The sequence below is a fragment of the Podarcis melisellensis genome (genome assembly GCF_964234715.1).
Source record: "Podarcis melisellensis genome assembly, chromosome: W".
Classification (NCBI taxonomy): Eukaryota; Metazoa; Chordata; class Lepidosauria; order Squamata; family Lacertidae; genus Podarcis; species Podarcis melisellensis.
In genome coordinates, this window is record NC_138535.1 from 10140615 (window position 1) to 10154117 (window position 13503).

The 13503-nt window shown below is 45.9% G+C and overlaps 1 protein-coding gene across 2 annotated transcripts in view; it reads right to left on the minus strand.

The window, feature by feature from the left end:
- Positions 1 to 13503, minus strand: part of LOC309361132 (UDP-N-acetylglucosamine--peptide N-acetylglucosaminyltransferase 110 kDa subunit-like) — a 145353-nt gene that overhangs the window by 101388 nt on the left and 30462 nt on the right. For both annotated transcript variants that reach the window (XM_081896081.1, XM_081896080.1), the window contains exons 3-4: positions 6545 to 6788; positions 3293 to 3361 (exon numbers count right to left, since the gene is read on the minus strand). In XM_081896081.1, the coding sequence (XP_081752207.1) occupies positions 3293 to 3361; positions 6545 to 6788 (313 nt within the window). The remainder of the gene's footprint in view (positions 1 to 3292; positions 3362 to 6544; positions 6789 to 13503) is intronic.

The following is a 13503-nucleotide window of genomic DNA, read 5'->3' on the forward strand; positions in this document are numbered from 1 at the left end:
TCCACTGAATTGAAATTTCAGCCTTCATGACATAGGAAAACGGCCAAGTAAACAGCTCTTTTCGTGGAGGAGGGTCAAGATATTAACTGATATGCATGACATTTCAGAAACAGCTATATAATCCCTAGTGTAGTAAGATAAGACCTTTGGAGCAGTTTTTTATAAACTGCCCTAATGTACAAGGGCAGGTTTCCTTTTGAGAATCATAAAATTCCTGCTACTCAAACACATTGCTTTCCGAACGTTTCGGAAGTGCCACGGACTTCTAGAATGGATTAAGTTTGGTGCTTTTGTTTTTGTAATTTATTTTGTGCTTTTGTTTTGGAGGCTTTTTCAATTACTTTGTTTTTGTGACTGTGTGGAACCCAGTTCAAATACTGATGGACTGATTGTTTGACTGCGGAAAGGTATCAAAGCCCCCCATCCAAACGATGACTTTACTACTGATGCATGGATGGATTGATGGATGGATGGATGGATGGATCCAAACAATGACTATCATCAGTGCAGGTAAGAAAAAAAATTAATTTTAATTTTTATCATCTTCAATACTGTTTTATTTATTGTATAATACAGTACATTATTGCTTTCAATTCATGGATCAATGGTCTTGTTAGATAGCAAAATCCGTGTTCAATGGCTGTTTTAGGGGTTGTTTTTAAACCCTGGAACAGATGGCTCCGTTTTGCATTCCTTTCCATGGGAAAGAAAGAACGTCTGGGTTTCAGAACAGATTCAGTTTGAGAATCGTGGTACCCCTTTTACAGAAAGGTTCAGCCTTGCTGGCGTCCTTTGTTTCGGAATGCTTTGGTTTCAGAAGGGACTTAGTTTGAGAACCAAGGCACCACTGCAAGTAGAAATTAAATTAGAAGATCCAGGGAACCGCATGAAAGACACAGTCTCTCTCTCTCTTTTCAAAGAACAAAAACTTGGCTCTCTGAGCCTGAACTCACCTGTCCAGGACACACACCTGAATGTTACCTTCACAACCTCAAATGACAGCTTTGTACAAAGGTCCCGGTCCCTGCAATGCGAGCGCGAGAAGTCGCCAGCGCCCCCTAACAGCACGCCGCTCGCACCCTCGCTGCCAACCGGCGCGCTTTGCCGCAACGCCCATGGGTGCTGTGAGAGGCCAACCAGACCGATTCATCTCCCGGACAGGCCTGCATGAAAACTGGGGGCGGGGGTCTTAAATTTGTGCCTGAAACCTCGATGCATTGCAACCCAATTTCGTCAAGAGGCCTAGAGGAGCCGCCCGGGTGGAGATGAATCATCTAGTCCACCATTCACAAGGGCCCCATCACACGCAGTGCGCGTTTCCGCTGCGCCGCCTTTGTGCTACCACAGGACCACAGCGCGTCATCGGCAGAGCAGAACGCTGCAATCCAAACAAAGAAGGAAAAAAGGATAAAAAAAGAACCACCAGGAAGAGTTAGATGCTTTAATTAAGTCCTTTCCCAATTATCTCTCTTAAATCTTAAGGTACTATTTTTACGTTTATTTCTCAGGAAGAAACGTGGCTAGGACTATCAATTGCTCTCTAACGTTACTTGCTCGTACAGAAAATATTTAAGCAGTTTCCAAAGCCACAGGACAGAATATTCAGGCACGGAGCAAATGTTTTTTGTTGTGGCAGTTACAAACCCGTTACCATATTTCTCATGTGAGTTTTCGGTGCGTTCCTTCCTGGAAGAAGAGGAGGAGGAGGAGAGTCTCTGCTTTAGATCCAGCCCTCGAGCTCCCTCTCCTTACGCATGGAAAAGGTTTCCCCCACCTGAAACCTTCTAAATGTAATATCAGTGTTGGAAAACCAAAAACGAGAGAGAAAATAAAACAAGATCATTAGTAAAAAGTTCCAACAAAGCAATCCATAATCTCTGGGTATGTCTTAACACAGGGGGGTGGAGGGCGGTTGGTCTGTAACGGGGGGGGGGGGCATGCAGAAGGGAAAGGGGTTAATGGGGGGGCAACAGCAAACTGGAAGAAAGGCTCCGAAACTCCTGCAACAATTGTATTTCAATTCAGGTGGTAAAGTTTGTGCTGGTTTGGTCTTGCAAATGCACTGATGGCCAAAGAAATACATTGCCGTTTGTCCAGAATATATATAGATGTATTTCCCCCCCTGGTTTAATGGAGTTCTTGCAAAAAATGGAATAACACTTTCAAGCTAGGCGTGTCTCTCCAGAGCTCTGAAACAAAGAAGTCAGCAACCTAAGGCAGGCGCAATGTCTCGGCCGGTGACCAATCACGCTAGAAGCCGCGGCGGCGTGCGATTCGAGTTAGCTGTCCGCCTGGTGCTTTGGAGAAGGCGTTTGGATGCCCCCACCCCATTCAGAGTCGACGCAATGGGACTGGCCGGAGCAGCTGCCTGCCCAATCGGTGCTTGGAATTTGTCCGTTCCCAGAACCTGAAAGCGGATTCTCCCGAAAAGCAGGCTTTCTCCTCTCCCCACCCACCCCCCGCCCTGAACGGCAACCAGTCGGAAGCTACACTGTTGACGCACCCCACTCAGAAGCAGGCGCGTGGGGCTGGAAGGGAAGGACCTCTGGCGCTCCTTCTCGTTCCTCCGTGCCCCAGCAGCACAGCTTTGTAAGGTGGCTTGTAACAAGGCAATTTGGGGTCCTGTTTGAAAGCCCCCGCTTGGCGGAGAGCCGTTTTGGGGTTCGAATTCTCGGCTGCAAACCGGACTGCTAGAAGCCACCTTCCCACTCTCGGCCGCACATTTTTCTTTGATCAGCTCATCTCCCGAGCAAACCAGCCACATCACTCAACCCTTTGGACAAAGACAGATTGTTCGAAAGAAGCAAACCAGGACCAGGACTGTTTGCCAGCCTTTCTTCCACTATGGAGACAGGGGTGGGAAAAGGTTAAAGAATCGTCTTTTTTTCAATGCCATATTCAGAAGGAAACATTCGATAAGGTTCTTCTCCACTTACAAGCCGCAAAGGACTTTAGAAGAGTGCCTGCTTCTCACAGGAACCGCGGACTAAGTCAGCAGGCAAGCCTCAGTTTGGAAGGAATGTTTCTTTCCAGATCAGAGAATGGTGGCGCCCCTGAGTCACATCACAATAGTGGGTAGTCTCGTTCTGCGGCAAGACTCAACGTCTTAAAACAAGTATTAATGGGGGCTTGCCAGATCTGGCCCCACAACTATGCTGGGGGAATTCAAGGCCTTCAGCTTCTCAGCCATTTCTTGGGAGTCTCGCAGATCAGCGGAGCATCGAAGACTTGGCGCAAGCGTTCACATTCTCAAAAGACTGATGTTTTAAAACTCATTCTACAGAACACCTACCTTGGCTTCTTCCAAGCGACCCAGGGCTTTGAGCAGATTCCCCAGGTCACTACGCACGCAGTACAAGTCCTGGAAATTAAATGCATCGGATCAGTCCCCAAAAGAGGCAATAGTGACATCAAAAGATTATATACAGTAGGGCCTTGGTTCTCGAGCAGCTTACTTCCTGAACAACTTAGAACTCGAACGCTGCAAAGCCGGAAGGAGGTGTTCCGGTTTTTTAACTTTGCCTCGGAAGCCGAATGGACTCCTGAGCTTCCGCTTTTACTGTTGCGCAGCAAATTTTAGTCCCCCCCATCATAATCAAGGGTTTTTTCATCCATTTTACCTGTACGCAGCAAATTTAAGTCCCCCCCACCATCGTAATTACCGTACTTTTCGCTCTATAGGACACAATTTTTCCCATCCAAAAATGAAGGGGGAAAGTGTGTGTGTCCTATGGAGCAAATGCAGGCTTTTGCTGAAGCCTGGAGAGCGAGAGGGGTCGGTGCGCACCAACCCCTCTCGCGTTCCAGGCTTCAGGAAGCTATCCGCAAGCTTTGGGAGCCCGGCGGGAACTCCCACCAGGCTCCGCAGGCTTGCGGACAGCTGCCTGCAGCCCAAAGCCCGGGGAGCGCAGCGCTGTGCACCTCGGGCTTCGGGCAGCTCTCCGCAAGCCTGCGGAGCCCGGCGGGAGTTCCCGCCGGGCTCCCAAGGCTTGCGGACAGCAGCCTGCTGTCCTCGAAGCCAAAACAGCGAGACGGGGCGCTGCGCAGCCCTCCATCTCGCTGTTCCAGCTTTGGGAGGGCTGCGCAAAGCCTCCGCGGGGGCCTGTGGAGGCTACAAAGGATGTCCCCGAAGCCTCAAGCCTTTGGAGTGCAGCTGCGCACCAAAGGCTTCAGGGATCTTTAAGGCTGGCGGTGGGGGGAAGCAGCGCTTCCCCCCACCGCCAGCCCCACAAGCTCGGGGGGCAGCGGCAAGGCCTGCTCTTGAACACACCTTGAACGCACCTTGTTTTTGAGGGGGAAAACAAGAGAATTTTCCCCCCCTATTCTCCCCTTCCTATGGTCCGGTGCGTCCAATAGAGTAAAAAATACGGTAAGTTTTCCCCCATCCCGTTTGCATCCTTGAGCAGCTAATTTAAGCCCCCCCCCCCCCCGTAATTGAAGCCTTCCATTTCTGATTGCAGTGTTCTGAGGCGATATTTGGTGCTTTTGTTTTTGCTATCTTTTGTGTGGTTTTTTCATTTTCCTGACTGTGCCTCATTTTGCTTTTTATGGTTGATTGATTGTATGACTGCAGAAATGGATCAAAGCCCCCTATCCAAACAATGACTATCATCAGTGAAGGTCAGGATTTTTTTTAAAAAAAAATTCATCATCTATGGTACTGTCTTATTTCTTTTATAGTACAGAACATTGATGAATGCTTTCATTTTACGGATCAATGGTCTCATTAGATAATAAAATTCATGTTAAATGGCTGTTTTAGGGGTTGTTTTTATAAGTCTAGAATGGATTAATCTGTTTTCCATCACTTTCTATGGGAAAGCCTTGGTTTTGGAACACTTTGGTTTTGGAACGGACTTCTGGAACGGATTCAGTTTGAGAACCAAGGGACCACTGTATATAGAGATTGTACAGGCTCTCATTATCTTCATCCTTTGTATGCTTGGTTCCTTTAAACATCAGAATCTTGCGGAAACAGACAGGTCTTGAAAACACCACCAAGAACAACACAGATTCAACATGGGGACAAAGTCAGCCCCACTTAAGACCCCCCAAAGTGCTGCCCCAGATTAATATATGTGGCTGTATGTTCTCTGCTCTTCCTGGACTGGTACCAACAAGCAATGAAAGGAGTGTGGCATAGATGGGCAGTTTCAGGTGGATAGCCATGTTGATCTGTGATAGTTATAAGAAATAACAAGTTGAAAGATGAACAAATCTTTTTTAATAACTCCAGTGGCACCTTAAAGATCAACTAAATATAAGCTTTCAGTGTATGAGCTTTGACCTGAACCCCCCCAAAACGGAGGTAGACCACTGTCACTTTTTTATTTTGTAAGTAGATTGCAGTCTCTTGGGAGTTGGCCGTCCCTGATATACAATTAGAAGATGGGGAACGGTTATGGAAAGAGGGGATTAATTTGACAGCTTGCAGTTCGCTGAAAGAAAATGCTATGGCCTCTTTTAAGGCAGAATACTCTTCCTCAGGGCAAATAGGGGTTGCCTGAGTCGTGAATGAAAATGACCCTGTATTAGGGAAATGTATTCTGGCAACCTCCCTTTTTCAATTTTTTGAGACTTCAACTGACCGCTTTTGACACCCTTCCGGTGCAAACTGGGCACAGGGCCCTCTTACAACCAGTAACTCATCTAATAGTCGAAATAAATAAATAAAAACTGAGTATCTGACTAAGTGTGTATTACACACGCAAGCTCATACCTTGAAAGCTTATATTTAGTTGATCTTTAAGGTACCAAAGGAATTATTTAAAAATATTTTTTTCATCTTGTTATTTATTATGATAGATGGGCAGTGTAAGCCATCACCTGGGCACTTGTTTAAGAGTGTTTAAAAACGGTCTTTCAAATGGTCAGAGCAAAAGCGATCCCGTACTTCTATGCATCAGCAAACCAGCTTCAAAAAAAGACTAGGAAACTACTGAGGGGAGTCCAAGCCTTGAGACACAGGAACAGTACCACTATACTGCAGTACCACTACAGCCTCGAGAATAACTAAGAGACTTAAAAAATAAATGTAGAGGACCCCGACAGTAAAGTCCAGTCACTAACAACTCTGGGGTTGCGGCGCTCATCTCACTTTACTCGCTGAGGGAGTCTGCGTTTGTCCATAGTTTTTTCCAGGGTCATGGCCAGCACAACTAAGCCGCTTCTGGCAAAACCGGAGCAGTGCACAGAAACGTTGTTTGCCTTCCCGCCAGAGCAGCGCCTATTTATCTCCTTGCACTCGGACATGCTTTCGAACTGCTAGGTCGGCAGGAGCTGGGACCGAACAACAGGTGCTCGCCCTGTAGCGGGGATTCGGACCGCCGACCTTCCGACTGGCAAGCCCAAGAGGCTCAGTGGTTTGCACCACAGTGCCACCCATGTCCCACTTCCGAGGAGACTTGGACATTTCGGAATATGAAGAGCCAGCTGCAAAGCTTTCGAATCTGAAAACGGAATTGCTTTCGGAATCGCGCCGGTTCAAAGCCACGACTTAGGTTTCGGAGAGAACTCTGCCTTCTCCCGGCGGAATTCAACTTACAGGGTTGTACTGCAGGGCAGAGACATAGGCCTGCACCGCTCCTTCCATGTCGCCTGCGGCAACTAAAGCAGCGGCGAGGTTGATGTATCCGTCAATGAAGTCCGGCTTGAGGCGCAGGGCGTGCCGATAGTGCTCAATTGCCTCCTGCAGTTGGCCCCGTTCCTTGTACACGTTCCCCAGATTTGAGTAGGCTTCGGCCAGCAGTGGGTTCTGCTTGATTGCCAAAGTGCTGAAGTGAGCAGACCTGGGGAGGGGGAAAACGAAAGATTGTCTGGCATTTAATCTAATAGGTACTTTCTCTCTCTCTCTCTCTCTCTCTCTCTCTCTCTATCTATCTATCTATCGGTAAAGGGGACCCCTGACCATTAGGTCCAGTCATGACCAACTCTGGGGTTGCGGTGCTCATCTCGCTTTATTGGCCGAGGGAGCCGGCGTACAGCTTCCGGGTCATGTGGCCTGCATGACTAAGTCGCTTCTGGCAAACCAGAGCAGCACACGGAAACACTGTTTACCTTCCTGCCGGAGCGGTGCCTATTTACCTACTTGCACTTTGACGTGCTTTCGAACTGCTAGGCTGGCAGGAGCAGGGACCGAGCAACGGGAGCTCACCCCTGGGGATTTGAACAGCTGACCTTCTGATCGGCAAGTCCTAGGCTCTGTGGTTTAACCCGCAGCGCCACCCGCATCCCCATCTATCTAACTATATATATATAATATTTCCTCTTTTATAACAAATTACAATCAACAATGATTCAATTTTACATCCCCCCCCCCCGGCGACTTCCCTCATCTTCCCTTTCTGGTTTGTTACAAACATTGTTTTCTGCATGTTGATGTACTTTAAATATTGTTACCTTATCTTCCTCCATATTTTAATTAAATAAAATTGTGGATGTTTATTCAAAACCTGCCAGAGTCCATTTCTTTATGTTGTTTTTGTAAATAGGTTGTTAAAGATTCCCATTCATTTTTAAAGTCTCTATTGTCTTTTTCATGCAATTTATCTGTTAACTTTGCTAATTCTGCATAGTTCATCAGTTTTTCTTGCCACTGATCTTTCGTCGGTACTTCTTCAGTCTTCCAACCTTGAGCTAATAAAATTCTTACCGCTCTTGTAGCATACATGAATATTTTCCATTTCTTTTTTTGGTAGTTCATAAGCTGAAATGCCTAGCAAAAAAGCTTCTTGCTTTTTAACAAATGTCATTTTGAACTTTTTTTTCCAATACATTATATATCATTTCCCAAAAGTTTTAAACTATTTTACATTCCCACCACATACGATAAAAAGTGCCTTATCTAATAGGTACTTTCAACCCGCTTTGGTACCATCACATTATTTGATGGTGTATAGAAATGTACAGAACTTCAACACAAAACCATTATTCCTGGCTTGACGCAAACAAATTCTGCTTGAGTGGTGGGAAAAGTAACTTGCATTTTGTTCAACCTGACAAGATGCCCACTCTTTTCATCTGGGCCCATTAGGAGTTCCAAATTTTGCCAAATTGGCAAAAATGACCGAAAGAATCAGAAATCAGGAAGACCAAAATTTCAGTAAGGAATGGGGGAAATATATAATTTATCTTAAAAACCATTGTAGACAGCTAGAATCATGGGTAGGCAAACTAAGGCCTGGAGGCCGGATCAGGCCCAATTGCCTTCTCAATCCGATCCATGGACAGTCCGGGAATCAGCATGTTTTTACATGAGTAGAATGTGTCCTTTTATTTAAAATGCATCTCTGGGTTATTTGTGGGGCATAGGAATTTGTTCATTTCCCCCCCAAAAAATATAGTCGTCCCCCCCAAGGTCTGAGGGACAGTGGACCGGCCCCCTGCTGAAAAAGTCTGCTGACTCCGGATGATTACGACACTTGTAGATTAATGTTGAATTCTGGACCTAACAGAGATGTAAAAGATGTGGATTATTATAAAACATGCCAGAGGAAATGGTTAACAAAAGGACCCACAATGGGGAGGAGGCAAGTCCAGGAGATTCTTTGGAATCTTGTTTTCATGTTGGTTGTTGGATAATCAATCGTAAGACGTTAAACTGAAAAACTGAAGTGTTTTTTTAAGTAAAAAACCTTCTGAATTAAGATGTACCATATTTTTCCATCTATAAGATGCCCCCATGTACAGTGGTACCTCTGGTTACGAACTTAATTCGTTCTGGAGGTCCGTTCTTCAGTTGAAACCATTCTTATCCTGAGGCCCGCTTTTGCTAATGGGGTCTCCTGCTGCACAAAGTTTGCAACCAGGAGCTGCTACTTTTGGGTTAGTGAAGCACCAACCACACTTTGTAACTACGTCTAAGACAAGGAATGCTGTTTATTATTTCTCCTGCATTAATAACGCTCTGTGCAGTACTACTACAATCATCATTAATGGAAATACCATGTGAATAAATGACAAAAAGGTCATTGCTTTTCACCTTTTCTGCACTCCTTTTTCGAATATCCTTTCACAACTAGGTTTAAGAAATGCAGGTGCCCTTGGGAAAGAGCATGGTCATTTAAAACATTTCGGGGTTATTTGCACAAGGACAATCGTTCCGCCTGCAGTCTGCAAAAATATGCTAGAGCTCTATACAGCCAGAGGAAGAAAGCTGAAATTCCGGCAAAACAACCTGCATGCAACCCACGTCTTTGCAGTGAAAACCTCTGCTGTGCGCAACTACATGGAACCAGCCCAAGTCGGAACCAGCAACTCTTCTTAGCCAAAGCAGCCTCCTTTTTCTATGAATAATATTTATTAAGTTTCCATTTTATATTAATAAAATGCAACCACATTTCCCACAATCTTCAAATAAAGAAGGAATGTCCAAAGTCAGTTTTGGGGGCCTAATCTGGGCCGCCGGTCAATTTAATCCGCCCCCCGCCCGAGGTAAAATCCAAAAAAAAAGTTCAACAACTTTAGGGTAAAATCTCAAAAAAGCTCAACAACTTTGGTCAGCCCTCACGCATGTTCACTTCTGGCCCTCTTTGGACATCCCTGAAATAAAATGACGCCCTCCTTCCCTCCCCACCTCATGGTTCCTGTCAGGGAACTCACATCGGAGCCAGAAGTGGAGGCAGGGCTCCCAAGTGATGCCGGAGAAGGGCCAAGCAGGGAGAGAGGGAACTCATCGGCTGGGGAAGGAAATCAGCGTAACACCAGGGATAAAGGGGAGCGGATGGGGGAATCGGAGAGGGGGCTCCAGGACTCTTCGCCGGAGACTAGCGGGGAGAGCACAGGTCCTCCGCTACCCACACCCACCCTGCGCAGAAGACTTCCGCGCAGGGAAAGTAGGCGTAGATTTGGCGTCAAATAACTTCTTTGCTGGAAGAAGTTCAAGAAACGCCCACTGACGGATTCTGCTAGCGACTGAACAGCCCTGAAGTGAAGGGCTGTCCAGCCAGGAAAGGTTTAACTGTTGGTTTCTGCTCTCTTTCACTGTGCAGCGAAAGGGCTTGACACAAGACAGGTGTTTACATTCCACAGTCAATTGCTGTTGGTGTTTCTCACGGGAAAGGAGACTGGATGTGACGTACACTGGTTTCCTGTTTTTCACTGTTCTTTGCAGTTTCAGTTTGGGATTCTCTCCGTGCTTTAGAGGAGAGAGGATGCATTCTCTGCTCCGGCAGAGGCAAGATGTTTTTCTGTAACATACCAGCTTTGAACTGTAAATAAAGCAATATAGAGTATGTAGTACGTACTCCTCATCCTTCCGCTGTGCACGGGACGCTGTCTGCTTTTCACTAACACATGGTTCTGGGCCCAGAAAAACGCAGTGACATGGTCATGGGCTCCAGAAGTCGAATCGGAGTGCCGGCAAAGGATCGGAATGCAGAGGGACAGATCGGATCGGAATCTGCTCTGCGCGTAAAGATGATTGATGAGGTATGTGCTACTGCTCCGGGCAGCCTGCCAACTTCTAATTAATGGCTTTATGGCTGGACTTTGAACTCTTTGAACTTTTAAAGCGTTTTGCCGGGCACAGGCAAAAGGCTCACAGAAAAAAACTCCTACGCTGGGGAAATCGAAAGTAACTTTTAAAAGCGCTTTTGGAATAAAGCAGCTGCAGCAATGACGCAGCAAGATTTAAGGCAGCAGAGAGAAAGCCCTTTTGAACGAGGTTTGAAGCAGCTGCAGATAAGCAGATCAGCACAGACACAGCTTGTATAAAGCAGCCTGATTTAACGCAGTAGAAATGGCTAATACCAGAGTCATGATGGCCCTTCAGGATGCTTGTGGGATTCCTAAGCTCAATAAGAAAAACTTTGTGGACTGGGTTCAGTATGCAGAGGCTATTCTGCGGAAAGAGGGTCTGCTTGAAGTTATTACAGACACCCCCCCAGCTCCAGTTACAGATGCATGGGAAGCAAAGGATTCCAAAGCAAGGGGAACTCTTACATTGATAGTATCCCCAGAAGAGCTCTGTCTATTGCGTGATAAGACCTCAGCCAGAGAAATTTGGGACGCTTTGAGAGAGGCTCACTTGAGGACAGAAGCTGGATCCACTATGTTTTACTTTAACAAGCTGCATAATATGGCTCTTGCTGAAGGTGGAGATGTGCGTATACATTTGATGGAGATGCAGAATCTGAGACATGAGCTGCAACAGAGAGGACTCACCTTTCCAGAGGCTGTGTATTCCTTCATGATACTACAATCTTTGGGTTCAGGTTGGGAGTCTGTTGCAACTCAAATTGCTGTACAACCAACTGCTCAGCTGACAGTGGACTATGTTACTGCCGTAATTCAGAATGAAGCAGATCGCCGGGGTGCTAGCTGCATGGGCAAGTGGGAGACTTCACAGACGTCATCCCATAGTGCAGTGGAACCACCAGATGGCGCCAAAGCTTTGAAGGCAGTGAAATGCTACTCGTGTGGACGTCTAGGCCATATGAAGAGGGAATGCAGAAATCCCAAGGCCAAGACAGAGCAGCGCAGCGAAAGCTCATCGCGTGGAAAAGGCCGAGGCAAAGGCAAAGGTCCGGTGTCCAGGACAACGCAGCACAAGGCAATGGTCTCACGCTTCACTCCAAAGGTTGCAGAGGTCCAGAAGACGTCTAGATCTTTCTTCGTTGTTGATTCAGCGGCGACCCATCACATGTGCAACGATAAGCGACTGTTCATGTCTTTTACACCGCAGGAAGGTGCGATTCACCAGGCGGATGACCACACAATTCCCAGTAAAGGCTACGGAACTGTTGTTCTTCACAGTTTGGACTTATCGATACAGAATGTGCTTTATGTGCCGGATGCCAAGCATAATCTGCTCAGCGTTGGACAGCTGAATGAGCGGAAAATTGACGTTTCCTTTAAGAACAAAAGGTGCATCATCACAAAAATGATTATGTATTGCATGCTGAATATGTTGATCGTTTGTTTTGTATTATGATGATGTTGTGCAGGATGAAACTTGTTGCATTGCAGGTTCTAACAAAAGTTTGCATGCAGAATGTATTCACAATTTTCATAGAAAATTTGGTCATTTGCATTTTGAGGCAGTATCTAAAATGCCTGCCTTGGTTGAAGGTATGACTATTAAACCCTGCAGGTACCACATGAAGTGCAAGGCATGCGCAGCAAACAAGGTGAAAATGGCTGCGAAAGGTAAGGTGTCTAGTAGGCAAGCTACAGAACCATACCAGATTGTTCATGCTGATTTGGTTGGACCACTAGCGCCCTCTTTGGGTGGAAATAGGTACTTCATGGTTCTCATTGATGCATTTTCCAAGGTATATTTATGTGTACAATCTCAAGCAGAAATCAGAGGCTTTTCCTAGGTTCAAGGAATTCTGTGCTTAGTTGGAAAATGTGCATGGTAAAAAGATAAAGACTCTTTTCAGTGATCGCGGGGGAGAATTCACTTCTCAGCAGTTTGAAGCTTTTCTGACTGAGAAAGGAATTCAACACGATTTGTCTAGTCCTCGCTCGCCATGGCAGAATGGACTTTGCAAGAGGGTAAATCAAACATTGCTTCAAGGGTTAAAAACCTTGCTGCATGATGCAAATCTTCCAGAGAGTTATTGGGCCGAATCTCTCATGTTTTGTTTACAGTTACAATCGCAGGTTATCTTCAGCGATTGGTTGTACCCCCTATGAGAAGATGTTTGGCAAGAAACCATACATCAAACACATGAAAAATTTTGGTTCTGACATGTGGGTTCACTCACCACAAAACTCCAAGTTAGACAAGCGTGGATTGCATGGTATCTTTCTAGGTTATCAGAAAGGGTTTTACAGAATAATGATGACTGACTCTAAGACAATTAAGCTCACAAGAAGTGTTGAGTACAATGCCAAGTGGGGGGAGAATGTGGGAATTTTCCAATGTTATCCTGATGATAGTGATGAGACTGAGGATAGTCAAAAGCAACCACAACAACCCACACCCACTGATGAAGGTTCTGATTCTGAGTCTGAAACTGAATCGGGTGATTCAGAGGATTTCAAGAGTGCGAAAGCCTCTATGCGACCCTCTGAAAGCTCTGATCAAGAATTGGAGGAACCATTGTTCACAATAGGTCGTTTTTCTCCTAAGAAGGAAGAGGAAAGTGTTGAGGACTTAAGGCTAATTCGCAGGTCACAGAGAGCCACAAAAGGCAGACCTCCAAAGAGATTTGCTGATGAGTTTGCTAAGATAGCAATAACAGCTGTTAAAAGCTCCAAGAAGGTATTTGAACCTTCAAGTTTCCAAGAAATCCAGGATTTGGAATCAAAGGAAGCTGAGCCATGGTTAAATGCCATGAAGGCTGAGCTTGATTCCTTAGAAAGGAACAAAACTTGGGAGCTTGTTCCAGTAGTTCCAGGAATGAAACTGCTTGGAAGCAAATGGGTCTTCAAAGCGAAGACTGATCAAAATGGCAAGATAGTCAGACACAAAGCCAGATTGGTAGCCAGAGGTTTTGCACAGGTACCAGGTGAAGACTATCACGAGACCTACTCACCCACAGTGAGGTATGAGAG